The sequence below is a fragment of the Rhineura floridana genome, chromosome 11, assembly GCF_030035675.1.
Source record: "Rhineura floridana isolate rRhiFlo1 chromosome 11, rRhiFlo1.hap2, whole genome shotgun sequence".
NCBI lineage: Eukaryota > Metazoa > Chordata > Lepidosauria > Squamata > Rhineuridae > Rhineura > Rhineura floridana.
The window spans coordinates 7,169,485-7,196,462 of NC_084490.1; the positions used below are offsets into that span (position 1 = coordinate 7,169,485).

A 26,978-nucleotide genomic window follows, 5' to 3' on the forward strand; every position below is an offset into this window, starting at 1 on the left:
TCAATGTCTGCCTAACCTCTACGTGTTGTTTCTTTGTAGGGGAAGCTGTTATTCTGTTGGTTGTTTGCAGGTCTGGGACAGACCTTTTCAGCGAAGGGTGTAGTGTTATGAGCATGGGGGTTGGGATGGATGTTTCCTGTGGGTCCCCTTTCCAGCCCCTGATTTGGAATCCCATGCCTTGGGGCTGGCTCTGCTGGCCAGATGAATTTCCCTTGTTAAACAAATAGAGTGTCCAGGTAAGATAATGGGTCTATCAGTTGCCCAGCAACGGTGAATGGGCCAGGAAGACCCTTTTGTCATTGAAACTCTTCAGGAGAGGATCCCCCCCTTCCTAGAGCCCAGCAGAAGCTTGTAGTTTGGGTGTGTCTAGAGAAGGCTTGGAGACTGAAGGCAGGCAGAGAGACTGGCTCTCTGCACCATGGCATTTGGGGTGCCTCCTGTAACCCAGTTGGAAAAGCTGTAGATTGGCCTGCTGATGCCATGAACCCCCTCCATCTTAAGCTCAGGTTGGAATGTGTGTAAATAAATAAACCATATTTCATAAAGACACTGCAGTCTCTGCTGACCTTCTCCCCAAAGGAAACCAAACCCTGGATGAGCGCAGGGACCCCAGAAATCTCACCGCTCAGAGATTGGGGAGGTGCGCAACAATATTTTGCCTATTTTAATTCCCTGTTTTGAAACTGGGGGTTTGTGGGACGTTAGAAATGTCCCCATATAGACTGGGAGATGAATTTAGTTGTAGCATGAGGCCAATCCTCATGGGAATCGCAGGGGAGGGAAGATTTTACCAGCTGTGGAAGGTCATCCAGCAGGGAAAGAGGACTGGGAGAAAAAAAAAAGTGTGAAGTATCTCTTATGCAACCCACTGCCATTTCTGCTCACTCCCCCCACGCTACTTCAAGATTACTACAAGAGAATCCAGCTCCTAATGGGAAAAAGTTTGTCCACTCCTCCCATGGCTGCAAAATACTGACAGTCTGGAGGCAACCCTAGCAGCATTCCATACCTAATTCCCCCATTCAATCCAGTAGAGTTGAACATTTAAAACACCTCCTAGTGCTGCAAAGAGCAAAGGAAGGTTTTGAGCAGCCTTCAGATTCACTTCCTTTCACTGTGTCTCTTGCACAGTAATACACAGCCGTGTCCTCGGCTTTTAGGTTATTCATTTGCAGATACAGCATGCTTGAAGGGTTGTTCCTAGAGATGGTGAAGCGCCCTTTCACTGAGTTAGCATAATATTGTGAGGTCCCTTCACCGCTGCTTATCCTTGCCATCCATTCCAGTCCCTTCCCAGGAGCCTGTCTCACCCAGTGCATCCAATAGCTGCTGAAGGTGAACCCAGAGGCTTGACAGGAGAGGCGAAGGGAATCCCCAGGTCTTTTGACATCTCCTCCAGACTCAACCAGCTGGACTTCTGATTGGACACCTAGAACAAAAGGCATTTTATGAGGCTTGCTGCACATCAATACCCAGAATGTCCCAGTGCTCTTTATCTGAAAGGATGGATTTACCTCCAAATGCTGCTGAAAAGAAAACAAGTGGAAGCAAAACTACCATTTTCCTTGTCAAATGCCTTGAGAGGGTTGAGAGAAAAGTGGTCTGAAGTACTCAGGGTCATGTAGCTGGGGACGGAGGGTGTCCCACTGCTTTAAGCAGGAAGCCTGAGAAAATTTACATACCCATCTGGATAAAAACACCAACAGAGACTTTGGCAATCAATGACTGCAGGTGTGCCTGTTGTCTTTAACAGGCTAAGGTACAGTTTGAGAAGTTCTTTCCAGGGGTGGATTATCCCTCTCTCTCAGGATAAAAGATCAACACAAGCATTTGCAATCTCTGTCTCTTTGAGCATGCCCAGAAGAAAGAGTGAGAAAGGAGGTGAACAATTCCTTAGCGTAGCTGTGGGGAGCAATTGGGTGGGAATGATGTGATCAAGTGACAAAAAGGAAAGTTTAGATTTAAAATGAAATAAAAGAAAGGAAATGCTTGTAGAATGCCCTCATTTAAAGGTTTAAACAAGAGGGTACATGGATATTTTATATCCTGCCTTGATGTAGAATATTAGAGCACGTTATAAAGCACTCTTGTTGTTCCACGTTCCTGTGCTTCACAAAGCAGGAGGAATAATGTCTCCTGTAATGTGTGAATTGCCACATAAAAAGCTGTTTTCACATCAGTGCTCACCAAGTGGTGCCCATGAATGCGCATTCAGCCACAGATGCCTTCCCTGATGCCCTAAAAACCCCCTCCCCCTGCTAAAATTAGCTTTGAAATAAGCAATCTATGGCAGGCAATAGAATTGGTTGTGGTGTGTACTTATTTGAAGATGAGAAGAGTCCTGTTAGATCAGACGAAAGGCGCACATGGCTGGCCGTGCTCCTCTCCACAGTGGCCAACCAGATACCTATGAGGAACCCAGAAGCAGGACTCGATTGCAAAAGCACCTCCTCAGCAACTGGAATTCAGAAGCGTACAGCCTCCAACAGTGGAGGCAGAACATAGTCATTGTGGTCTGTTTACTGCTCACAGAAAAGAAGGAGGTATCAGAAGTGGCAAAGTGCAGCTTTAAAGGGGGGACTTTGTCTTAGCTCTTAGATTTCGTAAAGGGAAAGAATGGTAAATTTCACATTAAAGGTTCCCATTCTGAAGACTGTTATGTACACTAGTGATGGAAGGATCTGTCAATTTCAGTTCTTTCTCATTTTTCCAACTGCAATATTCTGTTCCCCACATTTCTCCAGCAATACGCAAACAATTTGGTTAAACAATCCTCGTGGTTATTCATCAGCATTTCGTGCAAATCTCTCCCACTAAACACATTTAGCATGCATTTTTTTACAAATGTACACATTTTTTGCAAGCAATTTCTCCTAATATAATGCATTTTTGCATGTTATTGTCACCAATTTAAACATTGGTTAGGCACACTTTCCTCTAATATATGCATTTTTGTAAGCATTGTTTGGCTGAAGAACTGCATGGCCAATTTCGGACAAGTGCATATTTGGATGGATGGCTGTGTTTCAATTCTCACCTTGTTTCCGAAAGTGCCGATTGGATAAGTTCAGCTTCAAATGCAAACTGAATCAATTCTCTCTCCCCGTCTCTAATGCACACCCCACTCTTTCAGCAGGGAGAGATCCCGGGGGTTTGGATTCCTTGGAATGAAGGTCACTGGAAGCTTGTGGTGACTTTGTGATAGACAGCACACACACACACAAATCTCTAATTAGCATTAATCAGCATTGGTGGATGGCTGCAACAAAACCACAAGGAATTCTTACAGCCAGAATGATGGCAGAGCCACCCAATTAGAGTGGATCAGTCTAGCTCTGCTCTCCTCATCAGCACATACCTGGGTACAGAATCAGAAAAGGGATGTTGCTTGTTGTGGGATTGACAAAAGGATAAAGCTGAACACTGTGAGCAACAAGATGCTAAACTAGATGACCTTCACCCTGAGAATAATAGGGCTCCTGTCGCTTTAGGGCTCCTCTAGATGGACAATTTATTGAGAATTCATCCCGATTTGCTTGCAAAAAGCTTATGTGGCCATTAAACAATGTCTGGAGGTTATATGGCAATGGAGAACCAGTGTGTTGTAGAGGTTAAGGTCTTGGACTACAACCTGGGAGACCAGGGTTCGAATCCCCACACAGCCATGAAGCTCACTGGGTTACCTTGGGCCTGTTACTGCCTCTCAGCCTCAGAGGGAGACAACGGTAAACCCCCTCTGAATACTGCTTACCATGAAAACCCTATTCATAGGGTTGCCATAAGTTGGGACTGACTTGAAGGCAGTCCATTTCCTTTTTATATGGCAATGAGCATTCATCCTGATTTGTTTGTGGGGTGTTAATGCGTTCTTCCATTAATCATTAACTGATCACACATTTTTCAGTGCATTTCCCCCTTACTTTTGTAACTGCAATTTTTAAAAACTTTTTAAACCTACAATTGTACAAACCTAAATTTCTGGTATGTGCTTGAATCCTTCCTGCAAAATACTGACAGTCTGGAGGCAACCCTAGCAGCGTTCCATACCTAAGTCCCCCATTCAATCCAGTACAGTTGAACATTGAAAACACCTCCTAGTGCTGCAAAGAGCAAAGGAAGGTTTTGAGCAGCCTTCAGATTCACTTCCTTTCACTGTGTTTCTTGCACAGTAATACACAGCGGTGTCCTCGGCTTTTAGGTTATTCATTTGCAGATACAGCATGTTTGAAGGGTTGTCCCTAGAGATGGTGAAGCGCCCTTTCACCGAGTTAGCATAATATTGTGTGCTTCCTTCACCGGTTATAGTTGCTGTCCATTCCAGTCCCTTCCCAGGAGCCTGTCTCACCCAGCTCATCCAGTAGCTGCTGAAGGTGAATCCGGAGGCTTGACAGGAGAGGCGGAGGGACTCTCCAGGCCTTTTGACATCCCCTCCAGACTCCTCCAGACGGATTTGTGATTGGACACCTGGAATGGAAGTCCTATTATAACGCTTCCTTCATATCAACCCCTAGAACAGTCCCCACCGAGATGGTGCCATCCAGATATTTCGGACTGCAACTGCCGTCATCCCCAGCCAGGAAGATAGGAGGTACAGTCCCAAATATCTGGAAGGAAGCTGCTTAGGAAAGGCTGTCCTACAGTCCAATTGTCGTGCAATTGTTAATTGCCCGAAAAGGAAGAGAAATTACCTGTGATGGCTGCTGAACATAAAACAAACTGAACCCAAAATATCATTGTTTCCATTTTTTGTTTGTTTGAGAGGATTTGATCTGTCTCCCTGGGTGTAGTGGGGACAGAGTGAGTGGTCTCCTGATTTATACAGGACTCTGTCCTTGCATTTACATACACCTCAATATATATAAAAAAGTCTCTACCCCTGGCCTGTTCATGCAAACAAAATGGCATGGAGGAAGAGAGTGAGGCCATATCCACTAGCTGGCACCGCCCATGTAATCTCTGCTGGCCCCCTCCAGTGCTGTTCATTCTGAAGTGGAGAGTCTGGCTATACACACAAAGGCTTCCTGAGTGGTTTGGGACCCTGAATATCCAGTGTTCCAAATGGCCCTACACATGTAGGGCAGTCTCCTCATTTCAGACCTTCGGCCCCAGTGCCTGGGGAGTTGGAGCATGGCCAATGGGAATGGATCTCTTCTCATGGAGGTTTTCCGTAAAAGAAAATACTGCCCATATCAGGGATGATTTATGTTGAAATATGTTGAAATAGACCTCGATGACACTCTGCTAGCTCTGATCTTTGCTTCTCCCCTTTTCAAAGCACAGGAAAGTGTGCCTCCTGCTCATGTGTGTGAAGCAACAGATATACAACTCATGCTTAATTCCATAAAGCAGGCACTTGATGACCCTAACCATTTGCTATGGTTTGATATTGATAGACATCTCCACTGCTAGAATCTAGAATGGGAAGAACCTTTGAGGAGACTATTTACACATTATACATTACACATTACACACATTAGTTTCTCTGCATTTGATAACTAAGATCTGCAACCCTTGGTTCTTTCTGCAGTTGCTGGTTACTGAACTCTTCTGCTGCCTCCAACTTTCTGTATGTATGGTGATGTTTCCACTGGAGTGCCTTGTCCCTGTTGACTGGCTAGATCTTCACCCTAAAAAGGTTATGCAGGCACTGTTTCCCCCCACCATGGCTTACCTCTTGGCTGTGGAGACTGAGGGTAGTCAGTTAGAAAAGAAGACATCTCCTTTATTTCTTGACCAACTCTCCTGTTTTAAATTCCCATGCTGTTTTAACTGAATTGTTTTATTGTATATTTTAACGATGCTGAATTTTTGATCACGGAGAAATTTAACAATGTTGTATAACTATTTGGATTTTTAAAGATTCTGTACAAAATGTAGAAGTCTATTTTGGCAATAAGCAGTATATAAATAAATAAATTACTACAACTACTACTAACAATAACAACAATACTAATGTAGATTGCTTCATCCAAAAGTGTTCTGCTCACTTTACGTGTTGGAAAGTGGAGTCCAGAATTGTGGGGAAGACTCATGAGAATTCAAACTCTCAAGGGAGCAGTACAATGTTACGATTGCAAGGAAAGCGATGAGGAAAGGATTGCTTTCGCAGTAGAAAACAGAAACCCAGCATATGTTACTCAGATGCAATTTAATTCCTCTCATGGTCAATGGTGTTTTGTATTCTTTACAAAATGCTGCCCTCTTGTGTGAAGGAGAAACAAATTGTCCTATGAAGAAATGTGATCTGACCATCCCAAGGCAGAAAACGGCCCAAGCTATACTGCATACGGCCTGTTCAGTCAAGACATACAAATCAGGTAAGTAGGATTAGGATTGCAATTTAATTAAGTAATTGAAACATATGTGCAGGAGAAGCAGATTTTCTCTCTCTTGATGTTGTGTGTACAGTATTCCTTGGATCTGAGTTAATTTCTAATGATGTTCCCTTGTGCTGCTTCCATACTGCTGAGCTCCTGATTTGACCTGGTCTGACCACAAGGTAGCAATAAAAAAAATCTGATCAGGAGGAAGTCAGGCCTCTCAAACTCCCCTGATGTTTAAAAGGTGTAGAAGTCCTTTGCTTGCACTCACCCAGGTAAGGGTTGCTTCCAGACCACCTGTTTTGCTGCACATTCATTCTGATTCGTTTGCAGGGAATTTTCCTGACATTGCATCAAGCAATGGTTATCCCACATTTTCCAGTGACTTTCCTCATCACTTTAATATTGCAAACAAACACCTCTGAGCAGCACAAAGGCGGGGGTTTCAGGGAAAGCCAAGTTCTACACCTCCTCCTCTCAGAATCCTGATGGAAATTGCTCCGCACCCAGACATACCCACACACTGCTTTTATAGCTGAAATTGAATCCAGTCAATCATGGGAATCATAAGGGTGGGGAGGTTTAACCAGCTGAGGAAGTGGTTTGGGGGTTGGGGTTATGCATATGGGAGTGTGCACTGATGGGACTGTGTACTGATTTGCTGTAGGAATTCTTCTGATGCCATTGCCTTTTGAAATGCTGTTGATTTGTGCTTCTTTGCATGCGTGTGGAGATATGAGCTGTTTAATGATTTGTTAGGAATTACGTTGATAGGTTTTTGTAATAAGATTTGCATGTTGAAGGTTTGCTGTTCTGTGACTGTTGGATTGTGGGTGTATGTACAACGGTTTGGGAGAGCAAGGAAAATGTGCATGTGGTTGAGGGCATGCTTAAACATGTCGGGAACTCAGTCTCTTGGCCACTGCCAAGTTATGAGGACTGGGTAAGCTGTTTGGATGCAGAACTGGGACTGGGAGCTCCAAGAAAGAAGTGGAAGCCTGAAGAGAGAGTAATTAATTGAAACCGTGCTGTAAGGGAATGGACTGTTTCTGTACTTGTGTGGGAATGCAACTGTATGTATATGACTATGCTTTTAATGATGTATATTTCAATGTCTGCCTAACCTCTACGTGTTGTTTCTTTGTAGGGGAAGCTGTTATTCTGTTGGTTGTTTGCAGGTCTGGGACAGACCTTTCCAGGGAAGGGTGTAGTGTTATGAGCATGGGGGTTGGGATGGATGTTTCCTGTGGGTCCCCTTTCCAGCCTCTGATTTGGAATCCCATGCCTTGGGGCTGGCTCTGCTGGCCAGATGAATTTCCCTTGTTAAACAAATAGAGTGTCCAGGTAAGATAATGGGTCTATCAGTTGCCCAGCAACGGTGAATGGGCCGGAAGACCCTTTTGTCATTGAAACTCTTCAGGAGAGGATCCCCCCCTTCCTAGAGCCCAGCAGAAGCTTGTAGTTTGGGTGTGTCTAGAGAAGGCTTGGAGACTGAAGGCAGGCAGAGAGACTGGCTCTCTGCACCATGGCATTTGGGGTGCCTCCTGTAACCCAGTTGGAAAAGCTGTAGATTGGCCTGCTGATGCCATGATCCCCCTCCATCTTAAGCTCAGGTTGGAATGTGTGTAAATAAATAAACCATATTTCATAAAGACACTGCAGTCTCTGCTGACCTTCTCCCCAAAGGAAACCAAACCCTGGATGAGCGCAGGGACCCCAGAAATTTCACCGCTCAGAGATTGGGGAGGTGCGCAACAATATTTTGCCTATTTTAATTCCCTGTTTTGAAACTGGGGGTTTGTGGGACGTTAGAAATGTCCTCATATAGACTGGGAGATGAATTTAGTTGTAGCATGAGGCCAATCCTCATGGGAATCGCAGGGGAGGGAAGATTTTACCAGCTGTGGAAGGTCATCCAGCAGGGAAAGAGGACTGGGAGAAAAAAAAAAGTGTGAAGTATCTCTTATGCAACCCACTGCCATTTCTGCTCACTCCCCCCACGCTACTTCAAGATTACTACAAGAGAATCCAGCTCCTAATGGGGAAAAGTTTGTCCACTCCTCCCATGGCTGCAAAATACTGACAGTCTGGAGGCAACCCTAGCAGCATTCCATACCTAATTCCCCCATTCAATCCAGTAGAGTTGAACATTTAAAACACCTCCTAGTGCTGCAAAGAGCAAAGGAAGGTTTTGAGCAGCCTTCAGATTCACTTCCTTTCACTGTGTCTCTTGCACAGTAATACACAGCGGTGTCCTCGGCTTTTAAGTTGTTCATTTGCAGATACAGCATGCTTGAAGGGTTGTTCCTAGAGATGGTGAAGCGCCCTTTCACTGAGTTAGCATAATATTGTGAGGTCCCTTCACCGCTGCTTATCCTTGCCATCCATTCCAGTCCCTTCCCAGGAGCCTGTCTCGCCCAGTGCATCCAATAGCTGCTGAAGGTGAACCCAGAGGCTTGACAGGAGAGGCGAAGGGAATCCCCAGGTCTTTTGACATCTCCTCCAGACTCAACCAGCTGGACTTTTGATTGGACACCTAGAACAAAAGGCATTTTATGAGGCTTGCTGCACATCAATACCCAGAATGTCCCAGTGCTCTTTATCTGAAAGGATGGATTTACCTCCAAATGCTGCTGAAAAGAAAACAAGTGGAAGCAAAACTACCATTTTCCTTGTCAAATGCCTTGAGAGGGTTGAGAGAAAAGTGGTCTGAAGTACTCAGGGTCATGTAGCTGGGGACGGAGGTTGTCCCACTGCTTTAAGCAGGAAGCCTGAGAAAATTTACATACCCATCTGGATAAAAACACCAACAGAGACTTTGGCAATCTATGACTGCAGGTGTGCCTGTTGTCTTTAGCAGGCTAAGGTACATTTTGAGAAGTTCTTTCCAGGGGTGGATTATCCCTCTCTCTCAGAATAAAAGATCAACACAAGCATTTGCAATCTCTGTCTCTCTGAGCATGCCCAGAAGACAGGGTGAGGAAGGTGGTGAACAATTCCTTAGAGTAGCAGTGGGGAGCAATTGGATGGGAATGATGTGATCAAGTGACAAAAAGGAAAGTTTAGATTTAAAATGAAATAAAAGAAAGGAAACGCTTGTAGAATGCCCTCATTTAAAGGTTTAAACAAGAGGGTACATGGATATTTTATATCCTGCCTTGATGTAGAATATTAGAGCACGTTATAAAGCACTCTTGTTGTTCCACGTTCCTGTGCTTCACAAAGCAGGAGGAATAATGTCTCCTGTAATGTGTGAATTGCCACATAAAAAGCTGTTTTCACATCAGTGCTCACCAAATGGTGCCCATGAATGCACATTCAGCCACAGATGCCTTCCCTGGTGCCCTAAGAACCCGTACCCCTGCTAAAATTAGCTTTGAAATAAGCAATCTATGGCAGGCAATAGAATTGGTTGTGGTGTGTACTTATTTGAAGATGAGAAGAGTCCTGTTAGATCAGACGAAAGGCGCACATGGCTGGCCGTGCTCCTCTCCACAGTGGCCAACCAGATACCTATGAGGAACCCAGAAGCAGGACTCGATTGCAAAAGCACCTCCTCAGCAACTGGAATTCAGAAGCGTACAGCCTCCAACAGTGGAGGCAGAACATAGTCATTGTGGTCTGTTTACTGCTCACAGAAAAGAAGGAGTTATCCGAAGTGGCAAACTGCAGCTTTAAAGGGGGGACTTTGTCTTAGCTCTTAGATTTCGTAAAGGGAAAGAATGGTAAATTTCACATTAAAGGTTCCCATTCTGAAGACTGTTATGTACACTAGTGATGGAAGGATCTGTCAATTTCAGTTCTTTCTCATTTTTCCAACTGCAATATTCTGTTCCCCACATTTCTCCAGCAATACGCAAACAATTTGGTTAAACAATCCTCGTGGCTATTCATCAGCATTTCGTGCAAATCTCTCCCACTAAACACATTTAGCATGCATTTTTTTACAAATGTACACATTTTTTGCAAGCAATTTCTCCTAATATAATGCATTTTTGCATGTTATTGTCACCAATTTAAACATTGGTTAGGCACACTTTCCTCTAATATATGCATTTTTGTAAGCATTGTTTGGCTGAAGAACTGCATGGCCAATTTCGGACAAGTGCATATTTGGATAGATGGCTGTGTTTCAATTCTCACCTTGTTTCCGAAAGTGCCGATTGGATAAGTTCAGCTTCAAACGCAAACTGAATCAGTTTTCTCTCCCCATCTCTAATGCACACCCCACTCTTTCAGCAGGGAGAGATACCGGGGGTTTGGATTCCTTGGGATGAAGGTCACTGGAAGCTTGTGGTGATTTTGTGATAGACAGTGTGTGTGTGGGGGGGGCGCATGCACACACACACACATATCTAATTAGCATTAATCAGCATTGGGGGATGGCTGCAACAAAGCCAAAAGGAATTCTTACAGCCAGAATGATGGCAGAGCCACCCAATGAGAGCGGATCAGTCTAGCTCTGCTCTCTTCCTCAACACATACCTGGGTACAGAATCAGAAAAGGGATGTTGCTTGTTGTGGGATTGACAAAAGAAGAAAGCTGAACACTGTGAGCAACAAGATGCTAAACTAGATGACCTTCACCCTGAGAATAATAGGGCTCCTGTCGCTTTAGGGCTCCTCTAGATGGACAATTTATTGAGAATTCATCCCGATTTGCTTGCAAAAAGCTTATGTGGCCATTAAACAATGTCTGGAGGTTATATGGCAATGGAGAACCAGTGTGGTGTAGAGGTTAAGGTCTTGGACTACAACCTGGGAGACCAGGGTTCGAATCCCCACACAGTCATGAAGCTCACTGGGTGACCTTGGGCCTGTCACTGCCTCTCAGCCTCAGAGGGAGGCAACGGTAAACCCCCTCTGAATACCGCTTACCATGAAAACCCTATTCATAGGGTTGCCATAAGTCGGGACTGACTTGAAGGCAGTCCATTTCGTTTTTATATGGCAATGAGCATTCATCCTGATTTGTTTGTGGGGTGTTAATGCGTTCTTCCATTAATCATTAACTGATCACACATTTTTCAGTGCATTTCCCCCTTACTTTTGTAACTGCAATTCTTTTAATTTTTTAAACCTACAATTGTACAAACCTAAATTTCTGGTATGTGCTTGAATCCTTCCTGCAAAATACTGACAGTCTGGAGGCAACCCTAGCAGCGTTCCATACCTAAGTCCGCCATTCAATCCAGTACAGTTGAACATTGAAAACACCTCCTAGTGCTGCAAAGAGCAAAGGAAGGTTTTGAGCAGCCTTCAGATTCACTTCCTTTCACTGTGTCTCTTGCACAGTAATACACAGCGGTGTCCTCGGCTTTTAGGTTATTCATTTGCAGATACAGCATGTTTGAAGGGTTGTTCCTAGAGATGGTGAAGCGTCCTTTCACCGAGTCAGCATAACATTGGTTGCTACCATCATACCCTATTCTTGCAATCCATTCCAGTCCCTTCCCAGGAGCCTGTCTCACCCAGTTCATCCAGTAGCTGCTGAAGGTGAATCCGGAGGCTTGACAGGAGAGGCGGAGGGACTCTCCAGGCCTTTTGACATCCCCTCCAGACTCCTCCAGATGGATTTGTGATTGGACACCTGGAATGGAAGTCCTATTATAACGCTTCCTTCATGTCAACCCCTAGAACAGTCCCCACCGAGATGGTGCCATCCAGATATTTCGGACTGCAACTGCCGTCATCCCCAGCCAGGAAGATAGGAGGTACAGTCCCAAATATCTGGAAGGAAGCTGCTTAGAAAAGGCTGTCCTACAGTCCAATTGTCGTGCAATTGTTAATTGCCCGAAAAGGAAGAGAAATTACCTGTGATGGCTGCTGAACATAAAACAAACTGAACCCAAAATATCATTGTTTCCATTTTTTGTTTGTTTGAGAGGATTTGATCTGTCTCCCTGGGTGTAGTGGGGACAGAGTTAGTGGTCTCCTGATTTATACAGGACTCCGTCCTTGCATTTACATACACCTCAATATATATAAAAAAGTCTCTACCCCTGGCCTGTTCATGCAAACAAAATGGCATGGAGGAAGAGAGTGAGGCCATATCCACTGGCTGGCACCGCCCATGTCCTCTCTTTCCCTGCTGGCCCCCTCCAATGCTGTTCATTCTGAAGTGGAGAGTCTGGCTATACACACAAAGGCTTCCTGAGTGGTTTGGGACCCTGAATATCCAGTGTTCCAAATGGCCCTACACATGTAGGGCAGTCTCCTCATTTCAGACCTTCGGCCCCAGTGCCTGGGGAGTTGGAGCATGGCCAATGGGAATGGATCTCTTCTCATGGAGGTTTTCCGTAAAAGAAAATACTGCCCATATCAGGGATGATATATGTTGAAATATGTTGAAATAGACCTCGATGACACTCTGCTAACTCTGATCTTTGCTTCTGCCCTTTTCAAAGCACAGGAAAGTGTGCCTCCTGCTCATGTGTGTGAAGCAACAGATATAAAACTCATGCTTAATTCCATAAAGCAGGCACTTGATGACCCTAACCATTTGCTATGGTTTGATATTGATAGACATCTCCACTGCTAGAATCTAGAATGGGAAGAACCTTTGAGGAGACTATTTACACATTACACATTACACATTACACATTACACACATTAGTTTCTCTGCATTTGATAACTAAGATCTGCAACCCTTGGTTCTTTCTGCAGTTGCTGGTTACTGAACTCTTCTGCTGCCTCCAACTTTCTGTATGTATGGTGATGTTTCCACTGGAGTGCCTTGTCCCTGTTGACTGGCTAGATCTTCACCCTAAAAAGGTTATGCAGGCACTGTTTCCCCCCACCATGGCTTACCTCTTGGCTGTGGAGACTGAGGGTAGTCAGTTAGAAAAGAAGACATCTCCTTTATTTCTTGACCAACTCTCCTGTTTTAAATTCCCATGCTGTTTTAACTGAATTGTTTTATTGTATGTTTTAACGATGCTGACTTTTTGATCACGGAGAAATTTAACAATGTTGTATAACTATTTGGATTTTTAAAAATTCTGTACAAAATGTAGAAGCCTATTTTGGCAATAAGCCGTATATAAATAAATAAATTACTACAACTACTACTAACAATAACAACAATAATAATGTAGATTGCTTCATCCAAAAGTGTTCTGCTCACTTTACGTGTTGGAAAGTGGAGTCCAGAATTGTGGGGAAGACTCATGAGAATTCAAACTCTCAAGGGAGCAGTACAATCTTACGATTTCAAGGAAACAGATGAGGAAAGGATTGCTTTCACAGTAGAAAACAGAAACCCAGCATATGTTACTCGGATGCAATTTAATTCCTCTCATGGTCAATGGTGTTTTGTATTCTTTACCAAATGCTGCCCTCTTGTGTGAAGGAGAAAAAAACTGTCCTATGAAGAAATGTTTTTATTGAGATATGTGTCAGCTGGAAAAGATATTTTTCCTCAGGTCATTTGATCACCTCTTTTACAGTCCCTCATAACCACACTTACAAGGTTCTGTCTGGGTTGCCAACTAGCCAAGTCAACAAAGTGGCTTGACCCGTGATTGAACTCAAAAGGTGAACCTCTTCCTGCTGTGAAGATAAGCATCATCACCTGCTAAAGTGTGTCATTCTGGTTGCTTTTAAGGGCACAGGAGCAGAGTGAAGTAAGAAAGCTGGCAACCCAAGGTTCAACAAGCAGAGAGCTGGAGTAAAACAAGGGGGCACAATTCAACCAGAATTAAGGAGTTTTAAGATCCGCTTATTTCTGTGGGAAGGAATGAGCATCTGCAAACCCTTTATGTCCAACCCTGCTGTAACAATTTAAATTTAGCACATTTAGCACTTATTATGCTCATCCACAGAACCGGGGCAGCACCCTTAATGCCCTGCTCTGAGTTACTGTGGAGAAGTGGCCCTGCCGCTCCATTAAGTCCCAATGTCCCCAGCCAGCATCTGGATTGCAGTACAAATGGCACAAGGTATATGCATAGGGTATTATTCAGTGCTAGTCCTAATCAGAATAAGAACATAAGAGGAGCCTGCTGGGTCAGGCCAGTGGCCCACCTAGCCCGGCATCCTGTTTTCACAGTGGCCAACCAGATTCTCCAATGGAAAGGCCAAAAGCAGGACCTGAGCACCAGAGTACTCACCTCTCCTGTGGTTTCTAGCAACTGGTATTTGGATGCATATTGCCTGACTATGGAGGCAGAGCATAGCCACTATGGCTAGTAGCCATTGATGAGGGACTCACTAGATGCCCTTGATCATTCTGGTTGCCGTTTTCTGAACCCTTTCCAACTCTACAATATCCTTTTTGCAGCAAGGCAACCAGAACTATAGGAAAATGGAAACTGACTGCCTTCAAGTCGATTCCGAGTAATGGCGACCCTACGAATAGGGTTTTCATGGTAAGAGGTATGCAGAGGTGGTTTACCATTGCCTCCCTCTGAGGCCGAGAGGCAGTGACTGGCCCAAGGTCACCCAGTGAGCTGCATGGCTGTGTGGGGATTCGAACCCTGGTCTATATACAGTACTCCAAATGTGGCTGCATATGTATAACAACATTATGATATTGGCAGTTTAATTTTCAATACCTGTCCTAATTATCCTCAGCATGCAATTTGCCTTTTTCTCAAATGCCACACTCTGGGATGACATCTTCATTGAGCTGTCCACTATGACCCCAAGATCTCATTCCTGGTCAGTCACTGCCAGTTCATATCCCACGAGCATATATGTGAAATTAATGGGGGGGGGGTTGTTCCAATATGCATAACTTATTCACTAGGAAAGACAATTATGCTGGGGAAAAACAGAAGGGAGTAGAAAAAGAGGAGGGCCAAACAAGAGATGGATTGATTCCATAAAGGAAGCCACAGACCTGAACTTACAAGATCTGAATAGGGTGGTTCATGACAGATGCTCTTGGAGGTCGCTGATTCATAGGGTTGTCATAAGTCAAAATCGACTTGAAGGCACACAGCAACTACAAAATGCATAACTTTACACTTTTTTATGTTGAATTGCATTTTCCATTTTATCGCTCCACTGTCATATGGAGAGATGTTTCTACTGAAATGTGTGTCAGCTGGAATATACAGTATATTTTCCCTCAGCCATTAGACTGGTTCCCATTTTAGTCTTTTACAATCCCCCAGAGCCACAATTGCAAGGCTCTATCAGGCTTGCCAACTGACCAGAAAAGACATGGCTTCATCATATTCTGATCTATTAGCTAGTGACAGATCACCAGACTTCAGAAGATGTAGCTCTTCCTGGTGTGAAGATAAGGCTGCCTTTTTAAGGCACAGGAGCGGGAAGTGACAAAATTTAGCAAGCCAAGCTTCCACAAGCAGAGAGCTGGAGAAAAATAAGAGGACATCTCAGCCAGAATTAAGGGCATTTAAGTCCGCTGATTTCTATGGGAGGGAAACAGCATCTGCTGAATCTATTTTTTTAACCATGCCACATCGATTAAAATTTATTTTTCCTAATATAATGCATATAATGGTATATTATTTTCACTAATGTACACATTTTTATAAACACTTTCTCCTAATATATCTGCTTTCTATAAATCATTTGGCTGGAGAACTGCATTGCAAAACTTGGAGAAGTGTAAATTTCAAAAGAACATTTTGTTTCAGGTAGTACATTGGTTCGAAAATTAGTTTCCTATTAAAATGCAAACAAAACCAATTTACTCCCCCATCCCCTGTGAATAACTTGACTTATATTGTTTGACTTATATATTGACTTATATATTGACTTATATGTAAATGTTTTTAGATTTTCATCTTTTGTACTTTTCGTTGTATGTTATTGGATTTTATTGTATATATCTGTTTGCTTGTTGTTCACCGCCCAGAGAGCTATGCTAGTCGGGTGGTATAAAAATTTAATAAATAAAATAAATAAATAAATTATATTGAGACAGGTTCCCATTTAACAGGCTGAAATTGTGTGAAAGCAAATAAATTTGGCTCAGTGTTGTTGTGTATCAGGGTTTATCAACTCCATCCATATATATAACATATTTTATATCACTTTAAAATAAGGATTTCAACCATCTTGGGAATGATGATTTAGTAAAAGAGCTGAGCTTTCCCTATTAAGATCACAATCTCCCATCCACAGAACTACAATTCCCAGGATCCCCATCACAAGGAGAATTATTCTTCCATTTCTACAGAGCACATGTTCATTTAGATGCCTTGCTCTCAAATCTCGTTCATTTCAATTGCATGGGGAGGTCTCATGATCAAAAGGAGGTTTTTGCCTGCCTTCAGATTCACTTCCTCTCACTGTGTCTCTCGCACAATAATACGCAGCCGTGTCCTCAGATTTCAGGTTGTTCATTTGCAGATACAAGAAGCTGTTTGAATTGTCCCTGGAGATGGTAAATCGTCCCTTCACTTCATTCGAGTAATAAATGGTAGATGAATCTGAGCTTATATATGCCACCCATTCCAAGCCTTTTCCAGGAGCCTGCCTCACCCAATGCATTCCATAGCTCCTGAAAGTGAATCCAGAGGCTCGGCAGGTGAGGCGGAGGGAATCCCCAGGCCTTTTGACATCCCCTCCGGACTCAACCAGTGGTGCAATCACCTGCAGTCGGACACCTAGAAAGAAAAGCATTTTAAGAGACCTGTTGCATATCAACACCCCAAACCTACCAGCCGTTTTTATTTGAAGGGATGCATTTACCTCCAAATGCTGCTGAAAATAAAATAAGTTGAAGCAAAACTATCATTTTCCCTGTCTAATCCTTTGAGAGGGTTGAGTGAAAAGTGGTCCCAGGCAACTCAGGGTCACCTATTGTGGCAAGGAGGGTGCCTGACTGCTTTAAAGAGGAAGCTCTCTGAGAAAATTTACATACCCATCGGAATAAAAGCAGCAACAGAGACATTTGGCAATTAATGGCTGTAGACATCCTTGGTATTCATAAAGATCTGCTTCTTTGCTAATATAAAAATTGAGCCATTCTTTACGGTGGTGGATTTATGTATTCCTCTCAGGATCAAAGAGCAATACAGGCCTTTGCAATCTCTGTCTCTTTGAGGATTCATATACCAACCTGATTTTCTTTCTTTTCAGAAAGGAAAGTGGGTTTCCTTCTGCATTATTTTTCTTAACAGGCCATTCGCCTACTGATCTGGGAACTGAGATGAGTGTTCTTCACATGTGCGTGTGAAAAACTGGGGCTTGGAAGTTTCTCAATAGACAGACGGACAGAGGAAAGCTTAATTTTTTCTGGCTGGACCCCTTTCCCCTTCTCAGGTCCACTCTGCAGGAAGAGCAGCATCATAGCAACAGACTTTGCACCTGACCTAGGTGTATTCATTATAACTTGCATAGAGAGATCCCTTATATATGTCAGAACTTGGAAAAGTTACTTTTTTGAACTACAACTCCCATCAGCCCCAGCCAGCATGCCCACTGGACTGGGCTGATGGGAGTTGTAGTTCAAAAAAGTAACTTTTCCAAGCTCTGATATATGTGTCTGGAGAGATGGTTCCCCCTCTCTCTGGGAATGGGAACCCAGGAAAACAAACGGATCAGATTATTGTTCTCAAATATCTTAACAGTTTTCTTCAGTCTCTTGCAGCCAGATCAACTCAGACAGCCGCTGTGAGCAAAGAACGGTTTTTGCCTGGCTTCAGATTGACTTCCTCTCACTGTGTCTCTTGCACAGTAATACACAGCCGTGTCCTCAGGCTTCAGGTTGTTCATTTGCAGATACAGGAGGCTGTTTGAATTGTCCCTGGAGATGGTGAATCGTCCCTTCACTTTATCCGAGTAGCGAATGTAAGATGAAGCAGGATATATATCTGCCACCCATTCCAAGCCTTTTTCAGGAGCCTGTCTCACCCAGCGAAATGAATAGCTTTCGAAGGCAAACCCAGAGCCTCGACAGGAGAGGAGGAGGGAATCCCCAGGCCTTTTGACATCTCCTCCAGAATCAACCAGTTGGACTTCTGATTGAACACCTAGAATGAAAGGCAGTTTATAAAGCTTGCTGCACATCAACACTCAGAATCAGTTATCTTTATTGGAAATGATGGATTTACCTCCAAACATTGCTGACAATGAAGCAAGTTGAAGCAAAACTATCATTTTCCTTGTCTAATGCCTTGAGGGGGTTGAGAGAAAAGTGGTCTGAGGTACTCAGGGCGATGTAGCTGGGGAAAGGAGGATGTCTGACTGCTTTAACAAGGAAGCTCTCTGATAAAATTTACATACCCATCAGGATAAAAACACCAACAGAGACCTTTGGCAATCTATGATGGGAGGTATGCCTGGGGCCTCTCATAGCCTCCTTCTTTGTTAAGGTACAGTTTGAGAAGTTCTTTACAGGGGGTTGGACTTGATGGCCTTATAGGCCCCTTCCATGATATCCTTCTCCGAATAAAAGTTAAAATGGGCCATTGGAATCTCTGTTCTTTTGAGGATGCCCTTCACGCCATGGTGAAAATACAGGAACAATGGGGTGCTTTCAGGAGACTCCTTTGCTTAGCCCTAGAATCACAAGCTTGTGGTCCTCCAGATGATGTTGGATCTCAACTCCCATCAGTCCCTGCTAGCATGGACAATGGTCAGGGATGAGACGTAAAATCCAGCAACATCTGGAGGGCCAAAGGTTCTCTACCTGGACTAGAAACATATGCATGCCTGTCCTTGTCTTTACAACTCTACTCTATGTCCCTTGTCTGCCCTCTAAACACACTGTGCTAAGATGTTTTTCTTCCAGAAGCAGAGCCTAAACATTGCACCCCTCTGCTTAGCCAACATTTCAGAAACACTTGTTGCACCAGTAAATCAAAAATCCTTTCCTTCATCTGTGTCCCTCTCTTTCCGTGGTATAGCCTGATCAACCTTCTGTATGGCAGAATTGGCCTTGCCACCAAAGTTTTCGAAGAACTGACAAGAACTGAATCAGTAATACACATTAATTTTTATATTTTATCCTCCTAGTTCCTGAGTTGGAGTTCCTGATCACACAAACTAGCCTATTTAGAAATTCATTGGCTGAAACACTGGAGTAAAGCCCACTTTGTAAAGCCCTCACTCAGCGGTCTGAAGGTCTCTTTCCTAAGTTGGAAGCCTCCCCAACTGTCAACACAAACACAGAGCAAATTGCTGAACAGACATACCAGACTGTATGTTTTCCCTGATTCTTATATTTACTCTGAGTGGAACGATGAGTGGGTGGGAAAGAGTCATGTGACCAGTCACACCCACATGCCTGTGGTACACACACACACACACACACACAAATGCACACACACACACACATATCATATATTATTCACATAGGATTGGATCTGGGGGGAAGTGGTTCCCACATGAGTGTGGGTATGTACAATGGGCCCAATTTATTCCAGAAGAGATGTCTAGAGTATTATTATTTATTTATTTGTTTATATTTTGCCTTTCTTTTCATGCTTAAGACCCTCCGTGGCGCAGAGTGGTAAGTGGCGGTAACGCAGCCGAAGCTCTGCTCACGGCCGGAGTTCGATTCCAACGGAAGGAGGAAGTCGAAACTCTGGTAAAAGGGGTTGAGGTCCACTCAGCCTTCCATCCATCCGTGGTCGGTAAAATGAGTACCCGGCATATGCTGGGGGGTAAAGAAAGGCCGGGGACGGAACTGGTGATCCCACCCCATATATACGGTCTGCCTAGTAAACGTCGCAAGACGTCACCCGAAGAGTTGGAAACGACTCGCTCTATAAGTGCGGGGACACCTTTACCTTTTTTTCTTTTCATGACAGAAACCCAAGGCGGCTTACATATGGTTCCCAGGCAGTCTCCCATCCAGGCACTGACCAGACCTGACTCTACTTAGCTTTAACAGGATGCTGAATTCATGTGCCTTCAGACCAGAGCTTGGAAAAGTTACTTTTTTTGAACTACAACTCCCATCAGCCCCAGCCAGCATGCCCACTGGATTGGGCTGATTCGAGTTGTAGTTCAAAAAAGTAACTTTTCCAAGCTCTGCTTCAGACCACAGCTTGGAGTACAACTACCACAACAAAATTTGACCAGATGGTATCATCTTAAACTCCAGATGGATATTTAAGAAGGACATTTTGATTTCTTCCCCTTCGCCCACTACATCATAGCCTAATCTTTTAAGTCCACTTGATAGATGAAGGGGAAAGAATCTGAGAGAGCAGGGTTGTCTTTGGTTTTGCCTACTCGGAACCAGGTATCGGTGGAATAAGGCAGGGAGAAAAGTGCCTTAAAGTTCCTTTCATGCCTTTGGATTTTTTTCTTGAACAGGCTATTCACCTGTAAAGCTGGGAATTCAGATGAGTGTCCTGCAGAGATGTGTGTAAACAACTGGGCTTTGCAAGTTTGTGAATGGACAGAGAGATGAAAGCTTGAAATGGTCTGCCTGGATCCCTTTCCCTTTTTCAGGTCCACTCTGGAGGAAGAGCAGCATCACAGCGACAGGCTTAGCACCTGACCTGGGTGTGTTCATTATACCTTCATACAGAGAACAGTAGCATGTGTAGCTCATATGGGTGCATGGCTCTTCCTCTCTGTATGAATGAGGTCCCTGGACATTGAGGGATCATGCTATTGGTCTCAATCAGAGCTTGGAAAAGTTACTTTTTTGAACTACAACTCCCATCAGCCCAATCCAGTGGCCATGCTGGCTGGGACTGATGGGAGTTGTAGTTCAAAAAAGTAACTTTTCCAAGATCTGGTCTCAATTAACTTAACAGTTTTCATCAGTCTCTTCCAACTGGATCAACTCAGATAGCAGCTGGGACCAAAGAAGGGTTTTTGCCCAGCTTATGATTCACTTCCTCTCACTGTGTCTCTTGCACAGTAATACACAGCCGTGTCCTCAGGCTTCAGGTTGTTCATTTGCAGATACAGGAGGCTGTTTGAATTGTCCCTGGACAGGGTGAATCGTCCCTTCACTTTGTCCAAGTAGTTAATGGTAGATGAATCTTGTTTTATCTCTCCCACCCATTCCAAGCCTTTTCCAGGAGCCTGTCTCACCCACTCCATCCAATAGCTGCTGAAGGTGAACCCAGAGGCTTGACAGGAGAGGCGGAGGGAATCCCCAGGCCTTTTGACATCTCCTCCAGAATCAATCAGCTGGACATCTGACTGGACACCTAGAACAAAAGGCATTTTATGAGACTTGCTGCACATCAATACCCAGAATGTCCCCATGCTCTTTATTTGAAAGGATGGATTTACCTCCAAATGCTGCTGAAAAGAAAACAAGTTGAAGCAAAACTATCATTTTCCTTGTCAAATGCCTCGAGAGGGTTGAGAGAGGCGTGGTCTGAGGTACTCAGGGTCATGTAGCTGGGGACGGGAGGGTGTCCGACTGCTTTAAGCAGGAAGTCTGAGAAAATTTACATACCAGTCAGGATAAAAACTCCAACAGAGACTTTTGGCAATCTATGACTGTAGGTGTGCCTGGTGCCTCTAACAGGCTAAAGTACAATTTGAGAAATTCTTTCCAGGGGTGGATTTATATATATATATAAAAGATCAACACACTCTTTTGCAATCTCTGTCTCTATGAGCATGCCCAGAACACATGGTGAGGAAGGCGGTGAACAATTCCTTAGCATAGCTGTGGGAAGGAATTGGGCTGGAATGATGTGATCAAGTGGTAAAAGGAAAGTTTAGATTTAAAATTAAATAAAAGAAAGAAATGCTTGTAGAATGCCTCCATTTGAAGGTTTAAGCAAGAAGGTACATGGATAGTTTATGTATAAGTATCCTGCCTTGATGTAGAATATTAGAGCACGTTATAAAGCACTCTTGTTGTTCCACATTCCTGCGCTTCACAAAGCAGGGGAAAAAATGTCTCCTGTAATGTGTGAATTGCCACATAAAAAAGCTGTTTTCACATCAGTGCTCACCAAATTGGTGCCCATGGATGCGCATTCAGCCGCAGAAGTCTGAGAAAAGTTACATACCCATCAGGATAAAGACACCAACAGAAATGTCTGGCAATGTCTGACACGAGATGAGCCTGCAGTCTCTCATAGCCTCCTTCTTTGCTAAGCACCAGTTTGAGACGTTTTTTCCAGGGGCTGATTTATATATCCCTCTCAGGATAAAAGATCAGCACACTCTTTTGCGATCTCTGTCTCTTTGAGCATGCCCAGAACACACAGTGAGGAAGGAGGGGAATAATTCCTTAGCATAGCTGTGGGAAGGAATTGGGCTGGAATGATATGATCATGAGAAGTGGCAAAAAGAAAAGTTTAGATTCAAAATTAAATGAAAGAAAGAAAATGCTTGTTTAAAGGTTTAAGCAAAAGGATAGATGGACAGTTTATGTATACATATCCTACCTTGATGTTTAAAATATTAGAGTACGTTGTAAAGCACTCTCATTGTTCCACATTCCTGTCCTTCTCAAAGCAGTGGGAATAATGTCTCCTGTAATGTGTGAATTGACAAATATGAAAGCCGTTTTCACATCACTGGTCACCAAAGTGGTGCCCATGGGTCCACAGTCACCCACAGAAGCCTTCCTTTGTGCTCAACGTGCCCCTCCCCCTGCTAAATTTAAGCTTGAAAGAGCAATCTATTGCAGGCAGTACAATAGGTTGTGATGTATACTTGGTTGTGGTGTGTGTGTGTTGTCCATGGCACTTTCTGCAGTTTATAAATTTGTCCTTGGGTCCAAAGTGGTTGCTGACCCCCGGTTTACATTAACCAGACACTTGATTTACATGAAAATAAGCTGAATGTGTTTACTCTGTTCAAAAATCACCAAATGTTTATCCAGTGGTAGAATTAGGAACCAAGTATTGCGTATAGCTTGTTCACCCATAGTTTACGTAAAAGGTTTATAAAATGGGAGTGAGTTTACTTATGACTGAGCACTGGAAAACTGAGACAGAATTAGACCACTCTTTCTATCCCTAGGCAGAAACAGGCACAAGCAACATTGTATGCAACCTCTTCACACAGAACCTTCTTACTGGATGACATAAGAAGATATCACATGCTCATACCCTGAGCCCAATTCCCATAGTCTGCTTTACACTGCCTTGACTTTTATGTTTTTAATTTAATGGCCACACAGGTTTGAAACAAACAGATGATGCCAGTTACATTTTCTGCACCAGAACATCTCTTGGGGAGTCAGAGTCTCAAAGGGCCTGTACAGTTATGATTTGCAAGGAAATGTCTGTGGAAATAATTAGCCTTACAGATGAAACCACCAACGGAATTTGGAAGGCCTATTTATTTCAGTCATGGCTGATGGCATTTTGTCTTCTTCACACCATGCTTGCCCCCTTGTGAGGAACAGGAGGAAGAAGAGAGATCTGAAGCCTGTTGTTGTTGTTATGTGCCTCCAAGTCGACTATGACTTATGGTGACCTTATGAATCAGTGACCTCTAAGAGCATCTGTCATGAACCACCCTGTTCAGTTCTTGTAAGTTCAGGTCTGTGGCTTCCTTGATGGAATCAAGCCATCTCTTGTTTGGCCTTCCTCTTTTTCTACTCCCTTCTGTTTTCCTCAGCATTATTATCTTTTCTAATGAATCATGTCTTCTCATGATGTGTCCAAAGTATGATAACCTCAGTTTCATCATTTTAGCTTCTAGTGACAGTTCTGGTTTAATTTGTTGATTCTTCTCTTATCAGCTTTTTTCGCTGTCCGACTTTCACATCCATACATAGAGATCGGGAATACCATGGTCTGAATGATCCTGACTTTAGTGTTCAGTGATACATCTTTGCATTTGAGGACCTTTTCTAGTTCTCTCACAGCTGCCCTACCCAGTCCTAGCCTTCTTCTGATTTCTTGACTATTGTCTCTATTTTGGTTAATGATTGTGCCAAGGTATTGATAATCTTTGACAAGTTCAATGTCCTCATTGTCAACTGTAAAGTTGCATAAATCTTCTGTTGTCATTACTTTAGTCTTTTTGACGTTCAGTTGTTGTCCTGCTTTTGTGCTTTCCTCTTTATCTTTCATCAGCATTCGTTTCAAATCATTACTGGTTTCTTCTAGTAGTATGGTATCGTCTGCATATCTTAAATTATTGATATTTCTCCCACCAATTTTCACACCTCCTTCTTCTTGGTCCAATCCTGCTTTCCGTATGATATGTTCTGCGTGCAGATTAAATAAGCAGGGTGATAAAATACACCCCTGTCTCACACCCTTTCCAATGGGGAACCAATCGGTTTCTCCATATTCTGTCCTTACAGTAGCCTCTTGTCCAGAGTATAGGTTGCGCATCAGAACAATCAAATGCTGTGGCACACCATTTCTTTTAAAGCATTCCATAGTTTTTCCTCATCTACACAGTCAAAGGCTGTGCTGTAATCTATAAAGTACAGGGTGATTTCCTTCTGAAATTCCTTGCTCCGTTCCATTATCCAACATATGTTTGCGATACGATCTCTGGTGCCTCTTCTCTTTCTAAATCCAACTTGGACGTCTGGCATTTCTCGCTCCATATATGGTAAGAGTCTTTGCTGTAGAATCTTGAGCATTACTTTGCTTGCATGGAATATTAAGGCAATAGTTCAATAATTACTGCATTCCCTGGGATCCCCTTTCTTTGGAATTGGGATGTATATGGAACGCTTCCAGTCTGTGGGGCATTGTTGAGTTTTCCATATTTCTTGACAGATTTTACTCAAAGTTTGGACTGATTCAGTCTCAGTAGCTTGTAGCAACTCTATTGGTATGCCATCTATTCCTGGTGATTTGTTTCTTCCAAGTGTTTTAAGAGCAGCTTTCACCTCGCATTCTAAAATTTCTGGTTCTTCATCATACAGTTCCTCCGTGAATGAATCTGCCATCCTGGCATCTCTTTTATAGAGTTCTTCAGTGTATTGCTTCCATCTTCCTTTTATTTCCTTTTATTTCATCTCGGTCAGTCAGTGTGTTTCCCTGTGGATTATTCAGCATCCCTACTCTTGGTTTAAATTTCCCTTTCATTTCTCTAATCTTTTGGAACAGGGCTCTTGTTCTACCCTTTTAGTTGTCCTCTTCTATTTCTATACAGTAACTATTGTAATAGTACTCTTTGTCCCTACGTACTAGTCACTATATTGTTGCATTTAGGGTTCTGACTGTGTTTGTATCTCCTTTTGCTTTTGCTTTCCTTCTCTCTTTAACCATTGGAAGAGTTTCTTCAGTCATCCATTGAGGTCTTTCTCTCTTTTTAGCTAGAGGTATTGTCTTTTTGCATTCTTCTCTGATAACGTCTCTGACTTCATTCCATAGTTCTTCTGGTTCTGTGCACTACGTTTAAAGCCTCAAACTTGTTCCTTATTTGGTCTTTATATGCTGCTGGGATGTTATTTAAATTGTATTTTGGCATTATGATTGCTTTGTTGGTCTTCTTTAGCTTTACTCTGATTTTTGATACGACCAGTTCATGATCTGTACCACAGTCTGCTCCTGGTCTTGTTTTTGCAGAAAGTATGGAACTTCTCCATCTTCTGCTACCAATTATATAATCAATTTGATTCCTATATTGGCCATTTGGTGATGTTCACGTGTACAGTTGTCTTTTCGGTTGTTCAAAAAATGTGTTTGCAAGAAACAAATTATTGGCTTCACAGAATTCAATAAGTTTTTCTCCTGCTTTGTTTCTGTCTCCTAGGCCCCATTTCCCCACAATTCCTAATTCTTCTCTGTTCCCTACTTTTGCATTCCAGTCCTCCATGATTATCAGCACATCTTGTTTTGGTGTGTGATCAATTTCTTCCTGTACTTCTGTGTAAAATCTCTCCAATTCCTCCTCTTCTGCATTTGCCATCAGAGCATAGACTTGGATGATGGTTATGTTGATAGGTTTCCCATTTAATCTCATTGATATAACTCGCTCAGACCTTGCGTTGTAGCTCCTAATTGCTCTTGCTACGTCACTTCTCACTATTAAAGCAACCCCATTTGTTCTTAATTTTTCATTTCCTGCATAAAATATTTTGTAGTTGCCTGATTGGAAATGTCCCATTCCCATCCATTTTAGTTCGCTCACACCAAGTATTGTAATGTTGATGTGTTCCATTTCTTGTGTGACAATGTCTAACTTTCCCTGGTTCATGCTTCTCACATTCCATGTTCCTATTGTGTGCGTCGTACAACGCCGGACTCTCCTTTCGCATCTGTGCGCATCAGCCTCTGGGCTTCCTTTCAGCTTTGACCCAGCTGCATCATTAGTCACAGCACTACTCGTACTTGTCCTTTGTTCTTCCCCCGTAGCTTGGTGAGTGCCTTCTGACCTGGGGGTCTCATCTTCCTGCAGTATCTCGTGTTGCATTTTGGATACTATGTTCATAGGGTTTTCGTGGTAAGGGATATTCAGATGTGATTTACCATTGCCTTCTTCTGAGTTTGGATGCATCTTAGTCTGGTGTTTCAGCTTTGACCATTCCACCTTGGGTGCCCCTGCTAGGAGTCTAGCCTCTTGGTCTAGACTCCTGACGGCATTGCTCTCAGCTTCTTCAACATACTCAACCCCCCTCACCACGTTAAGGTGTGCATCCTAAGAGGAGGAAGAGGAAGAGAGAAGAGGAAGCCTGATTTTTTGGCAATTGATATGTCAATTGACATTTGGCTGAGATTTATGAATTCTCCTTCCAGTGAAATTGGGCACAGCAAAGCAGCCCCAAGCATTTTGCTGTCCCCAAATCAAATTTAAAGTATTGAACCTTGAGTTGTTCATTGTTTCAGTAAA

At 43.3% G+C, this 26,978-nt stretch overlaps 5 gene segments (V, D, J or C); all 5 read right to left on the reverse strand.

Moving 5' to 3' along the window:
• Nucleotides 1-1,022: 1,022 nt before the first annotated feature.
• On the reverse strand, nt 1,023-1,607 carry LOC133366882 (immunoglobulin heavy variable 3-74-like). The segment is given in 2 exon segments: nt 1,023-1,429; nt 1,515-1,607. Coding segments are annotated over 2 exon segments (453 nt in total).
• A 6,842-nt stretch (nt 1,608-8,449) lies between these two features.
• LOC133366883 (immunoglobulin heavy variable 3-74-like) lies at nt 8,450-9,020 on the reverse strand. The segment is given in 2 exon segments: nt 8,450-8,856; nt 8,942-9,020. Coding segments are annotated over 2 exon segments (453 nt in total).
• A 7,363-nt stretch (nt 9,021-16,383) lies between these two features.
• On the reverse strand, nt 16,384-17,087 carry LOC133367205 (Ig heavy chain V region 914-like). The segment is given in 2 exon segments: nt 16,384-16,903; nt 16,989-17,087. Coding segments are annotated over 2 exon segments (432 nt in total).
• Nucleotides 17,088-17,861: 774 nt separating this feature from the next.
• On the reverse strand, nt 17,862-18,416 carry LOC133367206 (Ig heavy chain V region 3-like). The segment is given in 2 exon segments: nt 17,862-18,271; nt 18,353-18,416. Coding segments are annotated over 2 exon segments (423 nt in total).
• Nucleotides 18,417-20,995: 2,579 nt separating this feature from the next.
• LOC133367207 (Ig heavy chain V region 3-like) lies at nt 20,996-21,644 on the reverse strand. The segment is given in 2 exon segments: nt 20,996-21,415; nt 21,501-21,644. Coding segments are annotated over 2 exon segments (378 nt in total).
• Between the last annotated feature and the right edge of the window lie 5,334 nt (nt 21,645-26,978).